This window comes from Oncorhynchus nerka, unplaced genomic scaffold (genome assembly GCF_034236695.1).
Source record: "Oncorhynchus nerka isolate Pitt River unplaced genomic scaffold, Oner_Uvic_2.0 unplaced_scaffold_2181, whole genome shotgun sequence".
Taxonomy (NCBI): domain Eukaryota; kingdom Metazoa; phylum Chordata; class Actinopteri; order Salmoniformes; family Salmonidae; genus Oncorhynchus; species Oncorhynchus nerka.
This window is the reverse complement of record NW_027039113.1, coordinates 24,923-46,811: the sequence shown is the minus strand read 5'-3', so window position 1 is coordinate 46,811 and position 21,889 is coordinate 24,923. Positions and strand designations below refer to the sequence as shown.

General features: G+C 46.4%; 1 protein-coding gene across 1 annotated transcript in view; it reads left to right on the top strand.

Annotated features, from left to right (window-relative positions):
* Nucleotides 1-497: 497 nt before the first annotated feature.
* LOC135567304 (ATP-binding cassette sub-family C member 9-like) overlaps nt 498-21,889 on the top strand; it is a gene marked incomplete at its 5' end in the record, with an annotated part of 43,922 nt that continues 22,530 nt past the window's right edge. The window contains 14 exons of the mRNA XM_065014734.1: nt 498-603; nt 2,027-2,062; nt 7,962-8,063; nt 10,857-10,941; nt 11,140-11,235; nt 13,103-13,240; nt 13,476-13,601; nt 13,889-13,991; nt 14,082-14,437; nt 14,960-15,123; nt 16,096-16,165; nt 18,142-18,299; nt 18,517-18,609; nt 19,369-19,471. Coding sequence (XP_064870806.1) covers nt 498-603; nt 2,027-2,062; nt 7,962-8,063; nt 10,857-10,941; nt 11,140-11,235; nt 13,103-13,240; nt 13,476-13,601; nt 13,889-13,991; nt 14,082-14,437; nt 14,960-15,123; nt 16,096-16,165; nt 18,142-18,299; nt 18,517-18,609; nt 19,369-19,471 — 1,736 coding nt within the window. The remainder of the gene's footprint in view (nt 604-2,026; nt 2,063-7,961; nt 8,064-10,856; nt 10,942-11,139; nt 11,236-13,102; nt 13,241-13,475; nt 13,602-13,888; nt 13,992-14,081; nt 14,438-14,959; nt 15,124-16,095; nt 16,166-18,141; nt 18,300-18,516; nt 18,610-19,368; nt 19,472-21,889) is intronic.

Sequence of the window (21,889 nt, the reverse complement as noted above, 5' to 3'; positions counted from 1 at the left end):
ATAGTGTCTTCTTATCTTTATATAGTGTCTTCTTATCTTTATATAGTGTCTTCTTATCTTTATATAGTGTCTTCTTATCTTTATATAGTGTCTTCTTATCTTTATATATAGTGTCTTCTTATCTTTATATAGTGTCTTCTTATGTTTATATATAGTGTCTTCTTATCTTTATATATAGTGTCTTCTTATCTTTATATAGTGTCTTCTTATCTTTATATATAGTGTCTTCTTATCTTTAGTATAGTGTCTTCATACCTTTATATAGTGTCTTCATACCTTTATAGTAGTGTCTTCTTATCTTTATATAGTGTCTTCATACCTTTATATAGTGTCTTCATACCTTTATATAGTGTCTTCTTACCTTTATATAGTGTATTCTTATCTTTATATAGTGTCTTCATACCTTTATATAGTGTCTTCATACCTTTATATAGTGTCTTCTTATCTTTATATAGTGTCTTCTTTTATATAGTCTTCTTGTCCTGTCTGATCTCCAGGTCAGCTGACCATGATCGTGGGCCAGGTGGGTTGTGGGAAGTCATCCCTGTTGCTGGCCATGCTGGGAGAGATGCAGACCCTCAGTGGAAAGGTCTACTGGAGCAAGTGAGTGGTACCAACCGGCATAAGCTACATGTTAGAAGGTCTATAATAGGGTGTAAATCTCTGGGGTCCTCATCTTTATTAGGTACTGAACATGCTGAGGTCCACTCAAAGACCAAGATGGACACATCTCATTTCCTCTTTATCCCTCTCAGTCTCGTTTTGGGTCGTCGTGTCTTTCTAGAGTTGACTAGCTGTCAGACTCGTCCATTAAGTCCATTTGAAATGGGTGTTTCACTGTGCTTCTCCACCAATGCTAATCAAAGCCTTCATCTGTGGAATAAGAAGCCATTCCACCCTCCATCTTGTTGGTCCTGTGTGTTGTCCTTCCTGTGTCTGTGTCTGTCTCTGTGGCTGTGGTTGCTATGGAAGGAGAGCTGGCTGCTCCTCTGTCTCTCTGTACATCGCTCACTGTCTGCTTGCTGGTGACAGCTTTGCCTGAACTTTGACTGTCTAACATCATCTATCTATCTACTCATCTCTATAACACAACCTCACAGTCACCATCACAAACTGGACCTTTCCATTTTCAACTCTCTGTCTTCACATTTCTCTGTTATTCATATTTTTACAACCAAACAGAATGTCCATCTCCTAGGGCCAAATCTTAATTTGAGATCTGCACTCACATTAATGTACTCTAATGTCAAATTAAGATTTGGTCGTCTGTGATGTTCTGGAGATGGATCTCTGATTAGCATTCATAGCATTAGCATTCATAGCATTAGCATTCATAGCATTAGCATTCATAGCATTAGCATTTAGACTGAAACCTGAGCGGAAGAACAGACACATGCTAATTGCTAACGAACTGGGCGTTGCAGCATTTTCTTGCCAACGACATATTGGCTGGGAGTTAGCGTGATTACGTGTCCAGGAAGTGTTCAATTGTATAATTGAATTAGATTGGATTGGGTTAAGTATTTGTTTGGGTTATTGAATGAATAATACACTTCTGACCGGAAGGTTTTCATTTGGAGCTATTTGGACTGAATGAAAACAGTGGTATTAGTTTGTCGTAGGTTTAGTAACTGTTGATTTGATTGTTCTCCATTAAGTCCCAGCCTGTTAATAAGCTGTAATATACCCTACCAATCTATTAAACACTTCTCTCCCTTCATACACTGCTATGAAACATGGTCCATATAGTTCTTTAAAGTTCTCTATGATACTGATGGTGCACCACAGTTACCATTAGAACCACTATGTCTCCTCAATCTGTTTAGAACCATAACGGCTGCTCTTCTTAGCAGTAATTGAAAAATCAAATTGACCTTTCCAAATAAAGTCCACTCTTATGTGAGCGAACGAAGGTGCCAGTCAGTACCATAGCAGGACAGGTAGTCACCACGGGGCCGTAGACACTAACCTCAGCTTTGTCTGTGTTCTGTCTTCTTCTGTCGTGGTTGTTTTCTATCTAAATCAGACTGCCTGTGAGTGAGATGCTGCACGAGGCCAACAGGTATTTTCTCCCTCGGGTTACTCTTCCCATCTCATCCCTGTACAGTACATTCTACATTTACAAGTCATTTGGCTATTAGTTGACCATATGAATCCTTTAGTCCCAACACTTAAGTCATTTGGCTATTAGTTGACCATGTGAATCATTTGGGTCTCAACACTTAAGTCAGTTGGCTATTAGTTGACCATGTGAATCATTTGGGTCTCAACACTTAAGTCAGTTGGCTATTAGTTGACTAGTTGAATCATTTAGGCTAGTTTTGAATATACACCAAATATGTGAAAGGACTAGTGGCCCCAAGGACTGGGTTGAGAATGGTTGATTAAGCAGTCGCTGTTATCCCCACTGAATCCCACCCACCCTCATGTAGACCTACATCATTCTAGGAGAAGCCATAACACTATTAGAGCAGACAGTGTCCTGGGCCTGAGACAATGACAGTATCATGACAGTATGCATGCACTGTTGAGGGAGGTCATTCTGTAGATAAAGCTGGATTAAATTGACTCTTGGCTCTCTGTCCAAATGTCTTCGCCCCGATACAGGGCTTTACTATAAAGACACTTCTGCTAGATTTACATTTGAACACACATACGCGACTCTGTACACAGACACACACAAACACACACACACGCACGCGCGTGCGGTTCAGCTCTTCATGTGTAAAGGAAGTTGAAGTCGAGGTGGCTGTGTCTATCTGGCTGTACAGACTCTAACACATTGAACGTGACTTGCAGTTGTTTTGAGACGGACGGGTCTTTTGAAGAAACCAGGAGGTACCCCTTTTTAAACTTCCTCTGAAGGGACCCTGCCGTCATCCCCTTCCTCCCTTCCACTGCCCTATATCCTCCATCCCTCCCTAATCCCCCTTCCCCTGCCATCATTCCATCCCTCCCCCTCAATCCCCCCTTCCCCTGCCATCATTCCCTATATCCCTCCTTCCCTCAATCATCATTCCCTCCCTCCCTCAATTCTATTCCCTGCCATCATTCCCTATATCCCTCCCTCAATCCCCCCCTTCCCCTGCCATCATTCCCTATATCCCTCCCTCAATCCCTCCCTTCCCCTGCCATCATTCCCTATATCCCTCCCTCAATCCCTCCATTCCCCTGCCATCATTCCCTATATCCCTCCCTCAACCCCTCCATTCCCCTGCCATCATTCCCTATATCCCTCCCTCAATCCCTCCATTCCCCTGCCATCATTCCCTATATCCCTCTCTCCCTCCCTCAATCCCTCCCTTCCCCTGCCATCATTCCCTATATCCCTCCCTCAATCCCTCCCTTCCCCTGCCATCATTCCCTATATCCCTCCTTCCCTCAATCCCTCCCTTCCCCTGCCATCATTCCCTATATCCCTCCCTCAATCCCCCCTTCCCCTGCCATCATTCCCTATATCCCTCCCTCAATCCCTCCCTTCCCCTGCCATCATTCCCTATATCCCTCCATTCCCTCATCATCCCTCCCTCCTTCCCCCCTTCCCCTGCCATCATTCCCTTTATCCCTCCCTCAATTCCTCCATTCCCCTGCCATCATTCCCTATATCCCTCCCTCAACCCTCCATTCCCCTGCCATCATTCCCTATATCCCTCCCTCAATCCTCCATTCCCCTGCCATCATTCCCTATATCCCTCCCTCAATCCCTCCTTCCCCTGCCATCATTCCCTATATCCCTCCCTCAATCCCTCCATTCCCCTGCCATCATTCCCTATATCCCTCCCTCAATCCCTCCCTTCCCCTGCCATCATTCCCTATATCCTCCCTCAATTCCTCCATTCCCCTGCCATCATTCCCTATATCCCTCCCTCAACCCCTCCATTCCCCTGCCATCATTCCCTATATCCCTCCAATCCCTCAATGCCATCATTCCCCCTGCCATCATTCCCTCCCTCCCTCCCTCAATCCCTCCATTCCCCTGCCATCATTCCCTATATCCCTCCCTCAATCCCTCCATTCCCCTGCCATCATTCCCTATATCCCTCCCTCAATCCCTCCATTCCCTGCCATCATTCCCTATATCCCTCCCTCAATCCCTCAATCCCTCCCTTCCCCTGCCATCATTCCCTATATCCCTCCCTCAATCCCTCCCTTCCCTGCCATCATTCCCTATATCCCTCCCTCAATCCCTCCATTCCCCTGCCATCATTCCCTATATCCTCCCTCAATCCCTCCCTTCCCCTGCCATCATTCCCTATATCCCTCCCTCAATCCCTCCATTCCCCAGCCATCATTCCCTATATCCCTCCCTCAATCCCTCCCTTCCCCTGCCATCATTCCCTATATCCCTCCCTCAATTCCTCCATTCCCCTGCCATCATTCCCTATATCCCTCCCTCAATTCCTCCATTCACCTGCCATCATTCCCTATATCCCTCCCTCAATTCCTCCATTCCCCTGCCATCATTCCCTATATCCCTCCCTCAATCCCTCCATTCCCCTGCCATCATTCCCTATATCCCTCCCTCAATTCCTCCATTCCCCTGCCATCATTCCCTATATCCCTCCCTCAATTCCTCCATTCACCTGCCATCATTCCCTATATCCCTCCCTCAATTCCTCCCTTCCCCTGCCATCATTCCCTATATCCCTCCCTCAACCCCTCCATTCCCCTGCCATCATTCCCTATATCCCTCCCTCAACCCCTCCATTCCCCTGCCATCATTCCCTATTCCCTCATATCCCTCCCTCAATCCCTCAATCCCTCCAATCCATTCCCTGCCATCATTCCCTATATCCCTCCCCTCAATCCCTCCATTCCCCTGCCATCATTCCCTATCCCTCCCCAATCCCTCCATTGCCCTCCATTCCCTATATCCCTGCCATCATTCCCTATATCCCTCCCATCAATCCCTCCATTCCCCTGCCATCATTCCCTATATCCCTCCCTCAATCCCTCAATTCCCCCCATGCCATCATTCCCTTTATCCCTCCCTCAATCCCTCCATTGCCCCTGCCATCATTCCCTTTATCCCTCCCTCAATCCCTCCCTTCCCCTGCCATCATTCCCTATATCCCTCCCTCAACCCCTCCATTCCCCTGCCATCATTCCCTATATCCCTCCCTCAACCCCTCCATTCCCCTGCCATCATTCCCTTTATCCCTCCCTCAACCCCTCCATTCCCTGCCATCATTCCCTATATCCCTCCTCAATCCCTCCCCTCCATTCCCCTGCCATCATTCCCTATATCCCTCTCTCCCTCCCTCAATCCCTCCTTCCCTGCCATCATTCCCTATATCCCTCCCTCAATCCCTCCCTTCCCCTGCCATCATTCCCTATATCCCTCCCTCAATCCCTCCATTCCCCTGCCATCATTCCCTATTCCCTCCCTCAATCCCTCCCTTCCCCTGCCATCATTCCCTATATCCTCCCTCAACCCCTCCATTCCCCTGCCATCATTCCCTATATCCCTCCCTCAATCCCTCCCTTCCCCTGCCATCATTCCCTTTATCCCTCCCTCAATTCCTCCATTCCCCTGCCATCATTCCCTATATCCCTCCCTCAATTCCTCCATTCACCTGCCATCATTCCCTATATCCCTCCCTCAATTCCTCCATTCCCCTGCCATCATTCCCTATATCCTCCTCAATCCCTCCCTTCCCCTGCCATCATTCCCTATATCCCCCTCAATCCCTCCATTCCCCTGCCATCATTCCCTATATCCCTCCCTCAATTCCTCCATTCCCCTGCCATCATTCCCTATATCCCTCCCTCAATTCCTCCTTCCCCTGCCATCATTCCCCTATATCCCTCCTCAACCCCTCCATTCCCCTGCCATCATTCCCTATATCCCTCCCTCAACCCCTCCATTCCCCTGCCATCATTCCCTATCCCTCAACCCCTCCATTCCCCTGCCATCATTCCTATATCCCTCCCTCAATCCCTCAATCCCTCCATTCCCCTGCCATCATTCCCTCTCCCTCCCTCAATCCCTCCATTCCCCTGCCATCATTCCCTATATCCCTCCCTCAATCCCTCCATTGCCCTCATTCCCTATATCCCTCCCTCAATCTCTCAATCCCTCCTTCCCATGCCATCATTCCCTAATCTCCCTCAATCCCTCCATTCCCCTGCCATCATTCCCTATATCCCTCCCTCAATCCCTCCATTCCCCTGCCATCATTCCCTATCCCTCCCTCAATCCCTCCCCATTGCCCCTGCCATCATTCCCTATATCCCTCCCCCAACCCCTCCATTCCCCTGCCATCATTCCCTATATCCCTCCCTCAACCCTCCCCCTCATCATCCCTCCCATTCCCCTGCCATCATTCCCTATATCCCTCCCTCAATCCCTCCCTTCCCCTGCCATCATTCCCTATATCCCTCCCCCAATTCCCTATATCCCTCCCTCAATTCCCCCCTGCCATCATTCCCTATATCCCTCCCTCAACCCCTCCATTCCCTGCCATCATTCCCTTATCCCTCCCTCAACCCCTCCATTCCTGCCATCATTCCCTATATCCCTCCCTCAACCCCTCCATTCCCCTGCCATCATTCCCTTTATCCCTCCCTCAACCCCTCCATTCCCCTGCCATCATTCCCTTTATCCCTCCCTCAATCCCTCCATTCCCTGCCATCATTCCCTATATCCCTCCCTCAACCCCTCCATTCCCCTGCCATCATTCCCTCAATCCCTCCATTCCCTGCCATCCCTCCCTCCTCAACCCCTCCATTCCCTGCCATCATTCCCTATATCCCTCCCTCAACCCCTCCATTCCCCTGCCATCATTCCCTATATCCCTCCCTCAATCCCTCCATTCCCTGCCATCATTCCCTATATCCCTCCCTCAACCCCTCCATTCCCCTGCCATCATTCCCTATATCCCTCCCTCAACCCCTCCATTCCCCTGCCATCATTCCCTATATCCCTCCCTCAACCCCTCCATTCCCCTGCCATCATTCCCTTTATCCTCCCTCAATTCCTCCATTCCCCTGCCATCATTCCCTTTATCCCTCCCTCAATTCCTCCATTCCCCTGCCATCATTCCCTATATCCCTCCCTCAACCCCTCCATTCCCTGCCATCATTCCCTCAATATCCCCTCCCATCAATCCCCTCCATTCCCCTGCCATCATTCCCTATATCCCTCCCTCAACCCCTCCATTCCCCTGCCATCATTCCCTATATCCCTCCCTCAACCCCTCCATTCCCCTGCCATCATTCCCTATATCCCTCCCTCAATCCCTCCCTTCCCCTGCCATCATTCCCTATATCCCTCCCTCAACCCCTCCATTCCTCAGTCATGGTGATCATTGAGTTGTTACTAGCTGGTCGTGGAGTGAGTCGTGGAGTGAGTCGTGGAGTGTTTGTGTGCTTCCATGCTGGGAGTCTGGGTCTGAAGTAACTGACTGAAAAGGCAGTTAAAGGGATAGAGATATATTTTGACACTGTGGATTCACCTCCACAGTATGTTTTCAACAGGAGACAATAGGAATACAGTACACAAAGAGACCAACATCCTGGTTAGTGTGCATGACCCATAGCTAACGTCTTCATTCTCTCTTTCTCTTATATCGTACAATTACTCAGCCATTAATAACAGCTAAGGCATATGGTGGCATATAACATATGGTGGTGGGAACACTGGTACACAATGGTACACAAAGCACTGTGCCTTCAGATACATAATGCTCTTATCCTCAAGCATATCCTTTGGGTAGTTCTTTGGGTAGTTCTGCTGCACATCCAACAAGATCAACAAACTGGACTCCCAGCACATTGTTGTTATTTTGGTTCAACTCTTCCAGCTCATCATTAACCTGTGTTAGAAACCTAAACCCACTTCCCCCACTCACCGCTTGATGTGCCTCAATGTTGACGTCTCAAAGATTACCCCCTCCCCTACCTCCATGTTTGTAGTTTGAGCTCTCTCTCTTCTGCCTCCATTTCCCATAATGCCTCAGTAAGAACAGGTACTCTGTGGGCTACGCTACCCAGAAGTCTTGGCTGCTGAATGCCACCGTGGAGGATAACATCACGTTTGGCAGTCCCTTCAACAAACAGAGGTAAAACACCACTCTCTACTCTACCATACTCTACCCTACTCTACTTTACTCCACTCTACTCTACTTTACTGTACTGTACTCTACTCCACTCTATTCTACTTTACTGTACTCTACTCCACTCTACTCTACTCTACTTTAACTCTACTCTAACCTACTGTACTGTACTGTACTGTACTCTAAGCTACTCTACTCTACTCTCATCTCCTCTCCTCTACTCTACTTTACTATACTGTACTCTACTCTACCCTAATCTACTGTACTGTACTTGCCTCTACTCTACACTTCTCTACTCTACTCTACTCTAACATACTGTACTGTACTGTACTGTACTCTAACCTACTCTACTGTACTCTCCTCTACTCTACTCTAACCTACTCTACTCTAACCTACTGTACTGTACTGTACTCTACTCTAACCTACTGTACTGTACTCTACTCGACTCTACTCTAACCTACTGTACTGTACTGTACTCTACTCTAACCTACTGTACTGTACTCTACTCGACTCTACTCTAACCTACTGTACTGTACTCTACTCTAACTTACTGTACTGTACTCTAACTACTCTACTGTACTCTCTACTCTACTCTACTCTAACCTACTCTACTGTACTGTACTGTACTCTACTCTAACCTACTCTACTGTACTCTCCTCTACTCTACTCTACTCTAACCTACTCTACTGTACTGTACTGTACTGCTCTCTAACCTACTGTACTGTACTCTCCTCTCCTACTCTACTTTACCCTACTTTACTGTACTGTACTGTACTCTACTGTACTCTACTCTAACCTACTCTGCTGTAGTCTCCTCTACTCTACTCTAACCTACTCTAATCTACTGTACTGTACTGTACTGTACTGTACTGTACTCTAACCAACTCTACTGTACTGTACTCTACTGTACTCTACTCTACCCTACTTTACTGTACCCTACTCTACTGTACTCTACTCTAACCTACTGTGCTGTACTCTCCTCTACTCTACTCTAACCTACTCTACTGTACTGTACTGTACTCTAATCTACTCTACTGTACTGTACTCTACCCTACTCTACTGTACTGTACTCTACTGTACTCTACTCTACCCTACTGTACTCTACTCTACTCTACTCTACTCTACTGTACTGTACTGTACTGTACTCTACTCTACTCCTACTGTACTACTCTACTGTACTGTGTACTCTTCTCTACTGTACTGTACTCCACTCTACTGTACTGTACTGTACTCTAACCTACTCTACTGTACTGTACTGTCTACTACTGTACTGTACTCTAAGCTACTGTACTGTACTGTACTGTACTCTAACCTACTGTACTGTACTCTCCTCTACTCTACACTTCTCTACTCTAACCTACTCTACTCTAACCTACTGTACTGTACTGTACTCTACTCTAACCTACTGTACTGTACTCTACTCGACTCTACTCTAACCTACTGTACTGTACTCTAACTACTCTACTGTACTCTCCTCTACTCTACTCTACTCTAACCTACTTTACTGTACTGTACTGTACTCTTACCTACTGTACTGTACTGTACTCTAACCTACTCTGCTGTACTCTCCTCTACTCTACTCTAACCTACTATACTCTAACCTACTCTACTGTACTGTACTCTACTCTACTCCTACTTTACTGTACCCTACTCTACTCTACTGTACTCTACTGTACTCTACTCTATCCTACTGTACTCTACTCTACCCTACTTTACTGTACCCTACTCTACTGTACCCTACTCTAACCTACTCTACTCTAACCTACTCTACTCTACTGTACTGTACTCTAACCTACTCTACTGTACTGTACTCTACTCTACCCTACTCTACTCTACTCTACTGTACTCTACTCTACCCTACTCTACTGTACTCTACTCTACTGTACTGTACTCTACTCTACTGTACTGTACTCTACTGTACTCTACTCGACTGTACTCTACTGTACTGTACTCTACTGTACTCTACTCGACTGTACTCTACTCTACTGTACTCTACTGTACTCTACCCTACTGTACTCTACTGTACTCTAACCTACTCTACTCTACTCTAACCTACTCTCCTCTACTCTAACCTACTCTACTCTACTGTACTGTACTCTAACCTACTCTACTGTACTGTACTCTACTCTACCCTACTCTACTGTACTCTGCTGTACTCTCTACTGTACTCTACTCTACCCTACTCTACTGTACTACTCTACTGTACTGTACTCTACTGTACTCTACTGTACTGTACTGTACTCTACTACTGTACTCTACTACTGTACTCTACTGTACTCTTCTGTACTCTTCTGTACTCTACTCGACTGTACTCTACTGTACTGTACTCTACTGTATTCTACTCGACTGTACTCTACTGTACTCTTCTCTACTGTACTCTACTGTATTCTACTCTACTGTACTCTACTGTACTGTACTCTACTGTACTCTTCTGTACTCTACTCGACTGTACTCTACTGTACTCTACTGTACTCTACTCTACTGTACTCTTCTCTACTGTATTATCTGCTGCTCCTCAACACCATTCATCAATGTAATTAAGACTAGACCAATGTTTGTGTTTGGTTAATTCACTTGGTCATGCATCAGCTGAGATGTACTTTTAATGACACTAATTAGATGGTCCATCAGATTGCTATCACTCTTGATGCTTCTTGAGGCTGATGCTGGCTTATATCTCTTCTCTAATGACGACTGTTTTCCTGTGCTGTTGAATCCCTTAGTTTCCAAGGCAGCCATGTTTCTAACTGTGTCTTAATAGAGGGTGTTGTCAGTCTGATGCCTTGCTGTGTGTCTCAGATACAAGACTGTGATTGACGCCTGCTCCCTGCAGCCTGATGTAGACCTCCTGCCCTTCGGAGACCAGACGGAGATCGGAGAGAGGGTACTGAAACACTGGCTAAATTATTACATTATTATAATCACCTCAGTATTATTGTGGTTTTTATCACTGTCTATTCTCATCTTTTTAAGCACAAGCCCCATCTCTTACCTCAGACACAATGACATATTATACCAAGAACTAGTAGTGAACAGTGATTTGTGTCCGATTCCTTGTGTACCTGGCTACTCTTCTTAACAGTGTGTTTTTCTCCCAGGGATCAACCTGAGTGGAGGCCAGAGACAGAGGATATGTGTGGCTCGGGCTCTCTACCAGAACACCAACATCGTCTTCCTGGTGAGTCAATGAATGATAAAGTGCTTTATCTATTGACTTCAATAGAAGATCCATTTCCTGTTGAGTTCACTGGAAGAGGCTGGAAGCTCTCCCTCAAGGATGCCTTCTCAGAATAGTCAGACAGAGCCAGGGTGTTCTAGAGTGTTCTCTTTGTGTTCTAGGGTGTTCTCTATGTGTTCTAGGGTGTTCTCTAGTTGTTCTAGGGTGTTCTAGAGTGTTCTCGTTGTGTTCTAGGGTGTTCTTGTTGTGTTCTAGGTGTTCTCTAGGTGTTCTAGGGTGTACTAGGGTGTTCTCTAGGTGTTCTAGGGTGTTCTCTAGGTGTTCTAGGGTGTACTAGGGTGTTCTCCAGGTATTCCACATTGTTTTCTGTGTTCTCGGGTGTTCTCTGGGTTTTCTATGGTGTTTTAGGGTGTTTTCTCTAGGTGTTTTAGGGTGTTCTCTAGGTATTCTAGGGTGTTCTCTATGTGTTATTGTGTGTTATCTAGGTGTTCTAGGGTGTTCTCTATGTGTTCTAGGATGTTTTCTATGTGTTTTGGGGTGTTATATAGGTGTTCTAGGGTGTTCTCTATGTGTTTTAGGGTGTTCTCTATGTGTTTTAGGCTGTTCTCTATGTGTTCTAGGGTGTTCTCTAGGTGTTCTAGGGTGTTCTCTAGGTGTTCCAGGGAGAGCCAAATAGAGCCAAAGACAGGGACACCCTTTTCTATTCCCTAAACAGTACACTGCTTTTGGGACAGTGTGTGAGTAAGGATGAACTATATCGGGAATAGGGTGTGATTTCAGAGGCAGCCAGGGAGATCCAGGGAGGGCCAGCCAGCCTCCCTCTGTATGGGAACGGGAGGAGCAGCAGGTGGGATGGATCTCTGTCCGCAGGCCTCTCTTGTAACCATACCATACTGCTGACAAGAGTTGTCATGTCGTTTACCGGCATCCCTCTGCTCTGCCATCTGGCCTGACTATCCCTCTGCTCTGCCATCTGGCCTGACTAGCCATATACACACTTACACACGTACACACACACACACGTACACACAATCATCACACACGTACACACAATCACACACACACACACGTACACACAATCACACACACACGTACACACACACACACACGTACACACAATCACACGCACGCACACACACACGTACACACACACGCACGTACACACGTACACACACACACGTACACACACACACTTTCCCGTCTCTCGCTGCTACAGACAACTCTATGTACATCTACATCCCATTTCTTCCTACTCCTGTGTGATGTCCTCATCTGTTTGTGTTCCCACATCATTCCTTGTGGCAACTGTTAATTAGATGTGTAACCTCCGCCCCTGATACAGCCTCTCTGGCTGTCGTGGGATAGGACCGGGCACGTTCCTCCATACGTAGCTCAGCTCACACTGACAAATAAGGAAATCGCACTCTAAAGTGCTGTATTAATACACAGTGGGACTGCAGAGTGAACACCCAGCTAGAAGCCACATCTATTAGCTAAGTACGTCTTTATGACGTCTTGTCTCCTAATGAGGTGTCTATCATGCTGTGTCTGATGATCTCAGACCTTCTGCCCTCAGGACTGTTTACGTGTCTCAGTGCTGTACAGTATAAAGACTAAGTCATCCTAGGGTAATACATTGGTGTTTATTCAGGTTCCGGGGTCCTCTGGGAACTAGGTTTGATTGACTGTATGTCCTGAGGTCATCTGAGACCTGTGAATTAAACGTGCTGTGACTTAATATGAATAAAGGATGATCTCCTGTTAAAAAAAACATAATTGAATCCACAGTCTTTCACTCCGATACGCTCTGATCTGATTGGATCGTCCATGTTGTCTCTGACCCCTGATCTCTGACCTTAACCCTCAGGATGACCCGTTCTCAGCGCTGGACATCCACCTGAGTGACCACCTGATGCAGGAGGGCATCCTGAAGTTCCTACAGGATGATAAACGCACCGTGGTCCTGGTCACACACAAACTGCAGTACCTCATCCACGCTGACTGGGTGAGCATCTCAACAGTCTGCTGTGGATTCCTCTCTACCGTTTGCACTGGGTCTGTATTCATAAAGCATCTTAGAGTAGGAATGCTGCTGATACAGGATCAGTTTTTCCTTTTCGATCATAATAAAGAGTATGACACGGACGGGGCGGGGGGACCTGATCCTAGATCAGCATTCCTACCCTGAGACGGTTTGTTTATAAGGGTCCTGATTTTACACGGTTCTCTCTGTGTCCCAGATCATAGCCATGAAGGATGGCTCAGTGCTGAGGGAAGGCACTCTGAAGGACATTCAGACTCATGATGTAGAGCTGTATGAACACTGGAAGACCCTGATGAACAGACAGGACCAGGAACTAGAGAAGGTCATATTCACTTCTTTACTCTCCTACTGACAGACGGTCTGTAACAGAGGAGGCTGGTGGGTGGAGTTATAGGAGGACGTGTAGGAGCTCATTGTAAAGGCTGGTATGGAATTAATGGAACGGAGCCAACACATGGAAACAACGTGTTTGACCATTGCATTTATTCCAGCCATTACAATGAGCCTGTCCTCCGATAACTCCTCCCACCAGCCTCCTCTGCTCTGTAATGTGTAGTGTAGCTAATTTACCTGCCAACCAACCTAACAACAGTTGTATCTGTACTGCAGGACACTGAGATTGATAACTGTCAGACTGCTCTGGAGAGGAAGACCCTGAGAAGAGCTTTCTACTCCAGAGAGGCCAAGAACCAGGTCGACGATGACGAAGAAGGTGAAATGCATTGTCAAACACTGTATCTCATACAAGTTAAGTTCTGTTACGACATATGGCAATAATCACTCCTTCTCTCGTCCCTGACAGAGGAGGAAGAGGAGGAGGAAGAGGACGACAACATGTCGACGACCACCAGTCGGCGCTCTAAGATCCCGTGGAGGGTGTGCTGGCAGTACCTGTCCTCTGGTGGCTTCCTCATGGTCTTCCTCATGGTCTTCTCCAAGCTGCTGAAACACTCCGTCATGGTCGCCATCGACTACTGGCTGGCCGAATGGACTTCTAAAGGCAATGTCCCAGTCAATGGGACTGCTAATGGCGATGGCCCAGTCAATGGGACTGCTAATGACGATGCTCATGGATATGCCCCAGACTTTGGAAATGTTACAAGAGACTTTGTCAATGACTCTGCAGCAGCTGTCTTCTCCAATCGGACAAACTCAGCGGTGAGATATGAACACCTTTCACAACCAGTACTCAGTGTTAGTGGAAGTGAGTAAGGCCTGTTGAAATCCTGATATCTGACCGATCTGACTAGGCTGGTCAGCCTGACTGTCTTTGTGGTGTATAATGTGGTTACTAGGCTGGTCAGCCTGACTCCTACTATGTGTCTTTGTGGTGTATTGTGTGGTTACTAGGCTGGTCTGCCTGACTCCTACTATGTGTCTTTGTGGTGTGTTATGTGATTACTAGGCTGGTCAGCCTGACTCCTACTATGTGTCTTTGTGGTGTATTATGTGGTTACTAGGCTGGTCTGCCTGACTCCTACTATGTGTCTTTGTGGTGTATTGTGTGGTTACTAGGCTGGTCTGCCTGACTCCTACTATGTGTCTTTGTGGTGTGTTATGTGATCACTAGGCTGGTCTGCCTGACTCCTACTATGTGTCTTTGTGGTGTGTTATGTGATTACTAGGCTGATCTGCCTGACTCCTACTATGTGTCTTTGTGGTGTATTGTGTGGTTACTAGGCTGGTCTGCCTGACTCCTACTATGTGCCAGTGTTTATCATCCTGTGTGGAGCGGGGATAGCCCTGTGTCTGATCACCTCTCTGACTGTGGAGTTCCTGGGTCTGTCTGCTGCTACCAACCTGCACCACAACCTGCTCAACAAGATCATCCACGCACCTATCAGGTACCCACGACACACCTCACCTATCAGGTACCCACAAGACACACCTCACCTATCAGGTACCCACGACACACCTCACCTATCAGGTACCCACGACACACCTCACCTATCAGATACCCACGACACACCTCACCTATCAGATACCCACGACACACCTCACCTATCAGATACCCACGACACACCTCACCTATCAGATACCCACGACACACCTCACCTATCAGATACCCACGACACACCTCACCTATCAGATACCCACGACACACCTCACCTATCAGATACCCACGACACACCTCACCTATCAGATACCCACGACACACCTCACCTATCAGGTACCCACGACACACCTCACCCATCAGGTATCTACGGCACACCTCACCTATCAGGTACTCACGACACACCTCACCTATCAGGTACCCACGACACACCTCACCCATCAGGTACCCACAACACACCTCACCTATCAGGTACCTACGACACACCTCACCTATCCGGTACCCACAACACACCTCACCCATCAGGTACTCACGACACACCTCACCTATCAGATACCCACGACACACCTCACCTATCAGGTACCCACGACACACCTCACCTATCAGGTACCCACGACACACCTCACCTATCAGATACCCACGACACACCTCACCTATCACGTACTCACAACACACCTCACCTATCAGGTACCCACGACACACCTCACCTATCACGTACCCACGACACACCTCACCTATCAGGTACCACGACACACCTCACCTATCAGGTACCACGACACACCTCACCTATCAGGTACCCACGACACACCTCACCTACAGATTCTTATACTCTTTATGACATCATCCGTGTTGAAATAGAAGGGAACTGAATAGTTGAACCAGAAAGAATGTGTTGAATAATTTATTATTTTTTTAAAAATCACATTTTATATATTTTTCAGACTAATATTTGAAATAATATATATTTTGAATCTCTTCTCAGGTTCTTTGACGTGACCCCCTTGGGCCAGATCCTGAATCGTTTCTCAGCTGACACCAACATCATAGATCAGGTGATTCTGAAAAGGATGTTCACCCTCAGTAGATTGATCTGTTGACTTATTTCAGTCAGGAGTACTAGGGTAAAGTACCCTAGTGGTTAAGAGTGTTGGGACAGTAACCAAATGGTCGCTGGTTCAAATCCACATCCGACTAGGTGAACAATCTGTCGATGTGCCAATGAGCGAGGCACTAAACCCTCATTTCTCCTGTAAGTCGCTCTGGATAAGAGCGACCACCAAATGCCAAACTGTTAAATGAGTACTGTGGGAATCCTCTACTCATGAAGCTGTCTGATGAAGGATCTGTCTTTGGCCATGGTGTGATTGGACAGACTCCAGTGCTGCTCTCCAGCTGGGCTTTGCCCTGAGTGGCCTTAAGATTACAGCTCACACAAATATTAACAGTTTGTCAGTCATTTGCAGGCGTCAGAATTAGTCCATTGTTGAGATGAGTCAATGTCCCACGTCATTATATTACGTCCCTCAGGTGACCTCAGATCGTTAAAGAGGACGACATTGAGGTCCAGAGCGTAGGTCAGAAATGTGGCACTGACATGATACTATCTCCTCCCTCTCTCTCTATCACCCTCTCTCTCTCTATCTCCTCCCTCTCTCTCTATCCCCCCCTCTCTCTCTCTATCTCCTCCCTCTCTCTCTATCTCTCTCTATCTCCCCCCTCTCTCTCTCTATCTCTCCTATCTCTCTCTATCTCTGTCTATCCCCCTCTCTCTCTCTATCTCTGTCTATCCCCCTCTCTCTCTCTCTCTCTCTATCCCCCTCTCTCTCTCTCTCTATCCCCCTCTCTCTCTCTATCCCCCTCTCTCTCTCTATCCCCCTCTCTCTCTCTATCCCCCTCTCTCTCTCTATCCCCCTCTCTCTCTCTATCCCCCTCTCTCTCTCTCTCTATCCTCCCTCTCTCTATCCCCCTCTCTCTCTCTATCCCCCTCTCTCTATCCCCCTCTCTCTCTCTATGCCCCCTCTCTCTCTATCCCCCTCTCTCTCTTTCTATCCTCCCCCCTCTCTCTCTCTATCCCCCTCTCTCTCTATCCCCCTCTCTCTCTATCTCTCTCTATCCCCCTCTCTCTCTCTCTCTCTATCACCCCTCTCTCTCTCCCCCTTGCTCTCTCTCTCTATCCCCCCTCTCTCTCTCTCTATCCCCCTCTCTCCCCCTCTCTCTATATCCCCCTCTCTCCCCCTGCCCCCTCTCTCTCTCTACCCCCCCTCTCTCTATCCCCCTTTCTCTCTCTCTCTCCCCCCTCTCTCTCTATCTCTCTACCCCCTCTCTATCTCCCCTTCTCTCTCCCCCCTCTCTCTCTATCTCCCCCTCTCCTCTCTCTCTCTCCCCCCCATCTCTCTCTATCCCCCTCTCTCTCTCTCTCTATCCCCTCTCTCTCCCCCCTCTCTCTCTCTCTATCCCCCTCTCTCTCTCTCTCTCTCTCTATCCCCCTCTCTCTCTCTCTATCCCCCTCTCTCTATATCCCCCTCTCTCCCCCGCCCCCTCTCTCTCTACCCCCTTTCTCTTTCTATCCCCCCTTTCTCTCTCTCTCTCCCCCTCTCTCTCTATCTCCCCCTCTCTCTCTCTACCCCCCTCTCTATCTCCCCTCTCTCCCCCCCTCTCTCTCTCTATCTCCCCCTCTCTCTCTCTCTCTCTCTCTCTCCCCCTCTCTCTCTCTATCTCTCCCTCTCTCTCTCCCCCCCTCTCTCTCTATCCCCCTCTCTCTCTCTCTATCCCCCCTCTCTCTCTCTATCCCCCTCTCTCTCCCCCTCTCTCCTCTCTATCCCCCTCCCCCCCCCTCTCTCTCTCTCTCTATCCCCCTCTCTCTCTCCCCCTCTCTCTCCCCTCTCTCTCTCTCTATCCCCCTCTCTCTCTCCCCCCTCTCTCTCTCCCCTCTCTCTCTCTCTATCCCCCTCTCTCTCCCCCCTCTCTCTATCTCCCCCTCCCCCCCCCCTCTCTCTCCTCCTCTCTCTCTCTCTATCCCTTTCTCCAGCACATCCCTCCTACCCTGGAGTCTTTGACCCGCTCCACTCTGCTCTGCCTGTCAGCCATCGGGGTCATAGCGTTCGTCACCCCAAGCTTCCTCATCGCTCTGATTCCTCTGGCTGTGTCCTTCTACTTTATACAGAAGTACTTCCGGGTCGCCTCAAAGTGAGTTCACTGGGCAGACCTGGTCCATTTCAGCTCAATGTAGTTTCCTTTTACAGTATCACAACAGCATCACAACTTCAAATTCTCTCTCTCTCTCCCTCAAACTATCTTATCTGTCTCTCTCTGTCAGGACTACCTGGGTGCTGTCATTGTGTTATACTATGCTTTTCGTCTCTGTTTCCACATTGTCCAGACTTTTCTTCATTTTCTCTCTCAGGGACCTTCAGGACTTAGATGACTCCACCCAGCTTCCTCTGCTCTGCCACTTCTCTGAGACTGCAGAGGGACTCACCACCATCCGAGCATTCAGGCCAGTGTACCATACACACACACATGCACACACACAGGCACACACACACACACGCACACACACACACGTGTGACAGAGTGGAAATTTCACCCAGAGCATCGTTACACAACATACTCAAGAAGCACTTATAGGTTTTAGGAAGGCAGTAACACTGTACTTAGCGATCCGAAACTCGAAACAAAGTGGTGGATTTGTTGACACTGGAGGTTAATTCCTTTGCGTATATGTAATATTAGTGTGAACAACTTGAATCCCATCTAGAGGTCTTCCAACCCATCCAGAACCATTCATTCATGGAGGAAGGAGGACATCACAAACCCAAATCTTTCTCTTGATCCAGAATGACATGAATCCCACTCCAAACAGTTCACGAACATTCCTCCTTTTCCCCAGAATGGTGGTAATCCAACATTAAACAGCTCACACGGTTACTACCCCTCAGACAGCCTCTTCCTCCCTGAAGACTTCCTCATCTTGGCAGCACCGTGGCTTCTCAACTCTTTCTCTCTTGGCCCAATGTTAGATGTCACTTAGCTATGTAGCAGCCATGGTCCAACTCCCATCATCAGGCACCATAGTCCAGTCCTGAAACAATCCCACTTCAGTGTTTGTCTAACGGAGGTGGTTCTATGAACCATAACCAGGACTGGGACCTGGAGACGTGTGGACGAACACAGTCTAGACGCCGGGTTCAAACCTGGTCACATGGGAAATAATCTGGTAGGTATTAGCTATATTTATTTTCCATTTGTTCTTCAGACATGAATCTCGATTCAAGCAGAAGATGCTGGAGCTGACAGATACCAACAACACAGCCTACCTGTTCCTCTCTGCTGCCAACCGCTGGTTGGAGGTCAGAACGGTGAGAGAACATTCATGTCCATGATTCAACCATGACATTATTAATAAGATATGGGACTATTGTCATACTAATGGTATCTTACTGAGTATTCAACACAATACTCCCTGGTTTCTTATCACACTGAGCTGCACAATTAGAAGAAATGACTTTCTGAGATTAGAGCTAAATGCTGTGTTGAATTCACAACTTCAAATTCTCTCTCTAACTATCTTATCTGTCTCTCTCTCTCTCTCTAACTATCTTATCTGTCTCTCTCTCTCTCTAACTATCTTATCTGTCTCTCTCTCTCTCTAACTATCTTATCTGTCTCTCTCTCTCTCTAACTATCTTATCTGTCTCTCTCTCTCTAACTATCTTATCTGTCTCTCTCTAACTATCTTATCTGTCTCTCTCTAACTATCTTATCTGTCTCCTCTCTAACTATCTTATCTGTCTCTCTCTCTCTAACTATCTTATCTGTCTCTCTCTCTAACTATCTTATCTGTCTCTCTCTCTCTCTAACTATCTTATCTGTCTCTCTCTCTAACTATCTTATCTGTCTCTTATCTCTCTCTCTCTCTAACTATCTTATCTGTCTCTCTCTCTCTCTAACTATCTTATCTGTCTCTCTCTCTCTCTAACTTATCTTATCTGTCTCTCTTATCTCTCTCTAACTATCTTATCTGTCTCTCTCTCTCTAACTATCTTATCTGTCTCTCTCTCTCTAACTATCTTATCTGTCTCTCTCTCTCTTATCTCTCTCTCTAACTATCTTATCTGTCTCTCTCTCTCTCTCTAACTATCTTATCTGTCTCTCTCTCTCTAACTAACTATCTTAACTATCTTATCTGTCTCTCTCTCTCTAACTATCTTATCTGTCTCTCTCTCTCTATCTTATCTGTCTCTCTCTCTCTCTAACTATCTTATCTGTCTCTCTCTCTCTCTAACTATCTTATCTGTCTCTCTCTCTCTCTAACTATCTTATATATCTTACTCTAACTATCTTATCACACTATGAATCTTACTGATTCAACACAGAAGAAATTCTCTCTCTCTCTCTAACTATCTTATCTGTCTCTCTCTCTCTAACTATCTTATCTGTCTCTCTCTCTCTAACTATCTTATCTGTCTCTCTCTCTCTCTAACTATCTTATCTGCTCTCTCTCTCTCTAACTATCTTATCTGTCTCTCTCTCTCTCTATCTTATCTGTCTCTCTCTCTCTCTAACTATCTTATCTGTCTCTCTCTCTCTAACTATCTTATCTGTCTCTCTCTCTCTCTAACTATCTTATCTGTCTCTAACTATCTTATCTGTCTCTCTCTCTCTAACTATCTTATCTGTCTCTCTCTCTCTCTCTAACTATCTTATCTGTCTCTCTCTCTCTCTAACTATCTTATCTGTCTCTCTCTCTCTAACTCTTATGTCTCTCTCTCTCTCTAACTATCTTATCTGTCTCTCTCTCTCTATCTTATCTGTCTCTCTCTCTCTAACTATCTTATCTGTCTCTCTCTCTAACTATCTTATCTGTCTCTCTCTCTCTCTAACTATCTTATCTGTCTCTCTCTCTCTCTAACTATCTTATCTGTCTCTCTCTCTCTCTAACTATCTTATCTGTCTCTCTCTCTCTAACTATCTTATCTGTCTCTCTCTCTCTCTAACTATCTTATCTGTCTCTCTCTCTCTCTAACTATCTTATCTGTCTCTCTCTCTCTCTAACTATCTTATCTGTCTCTCTCTCTCTAACTATCTTATCTGTCTCTCTCTCTCTCTAACTATCTTATCTGTCTCTCTCTCTCTAACTATCTTATCTGTCTGTCTCTCTCTCTAACTATCTTATCTGTCTCTCTCTCTCTCTAACTATCTTATCTGTAACTATCTTATCTGTCTCTCTCTCTCTAACTATCTTATCTGTCTCTCTCTCTCTCTAACTATCTTATCTGTCTCTCTCTCTCTAACTATCTTATCTGTCTCTCTCTCTCTCTATCTTATCTTATACTGTCTCTCTCTCTCTCTAACTATCTTATCTGTCTCTCTCTCTCTAACTATCTTATCTATCTTAACTATCTTATCTGTCTCTCTCTCTCTAACTATCTTATCTGTCTCTCTCTCTCTCTAACTATCTTATCTGTCTCTCTCTCTCTCTCTAACTATCTTATCTGTCTCTCTCTCTCTCTAACTATCTTATCTGTCTCTCTCTCTAACTATCTTATCTGTCTCTCTCTCTCTCTAACTATCTTATCTGTCTCTCTCTCTAACTATCTTATCTGTCTCTCTCTCTCTCTAACTATCTTATCTGTCTCTCTCTCTCTAACTATCTTATCTGTCTCTCTCTCTCTAACTATCTTATCTGTCTCTCTCTCTCTCTAACTATCTTATCTGTCTCTCTCTCTAACTATCTTATCTGTCTCTCTCTCTCTAACTATCTTATCTGTCTCTCT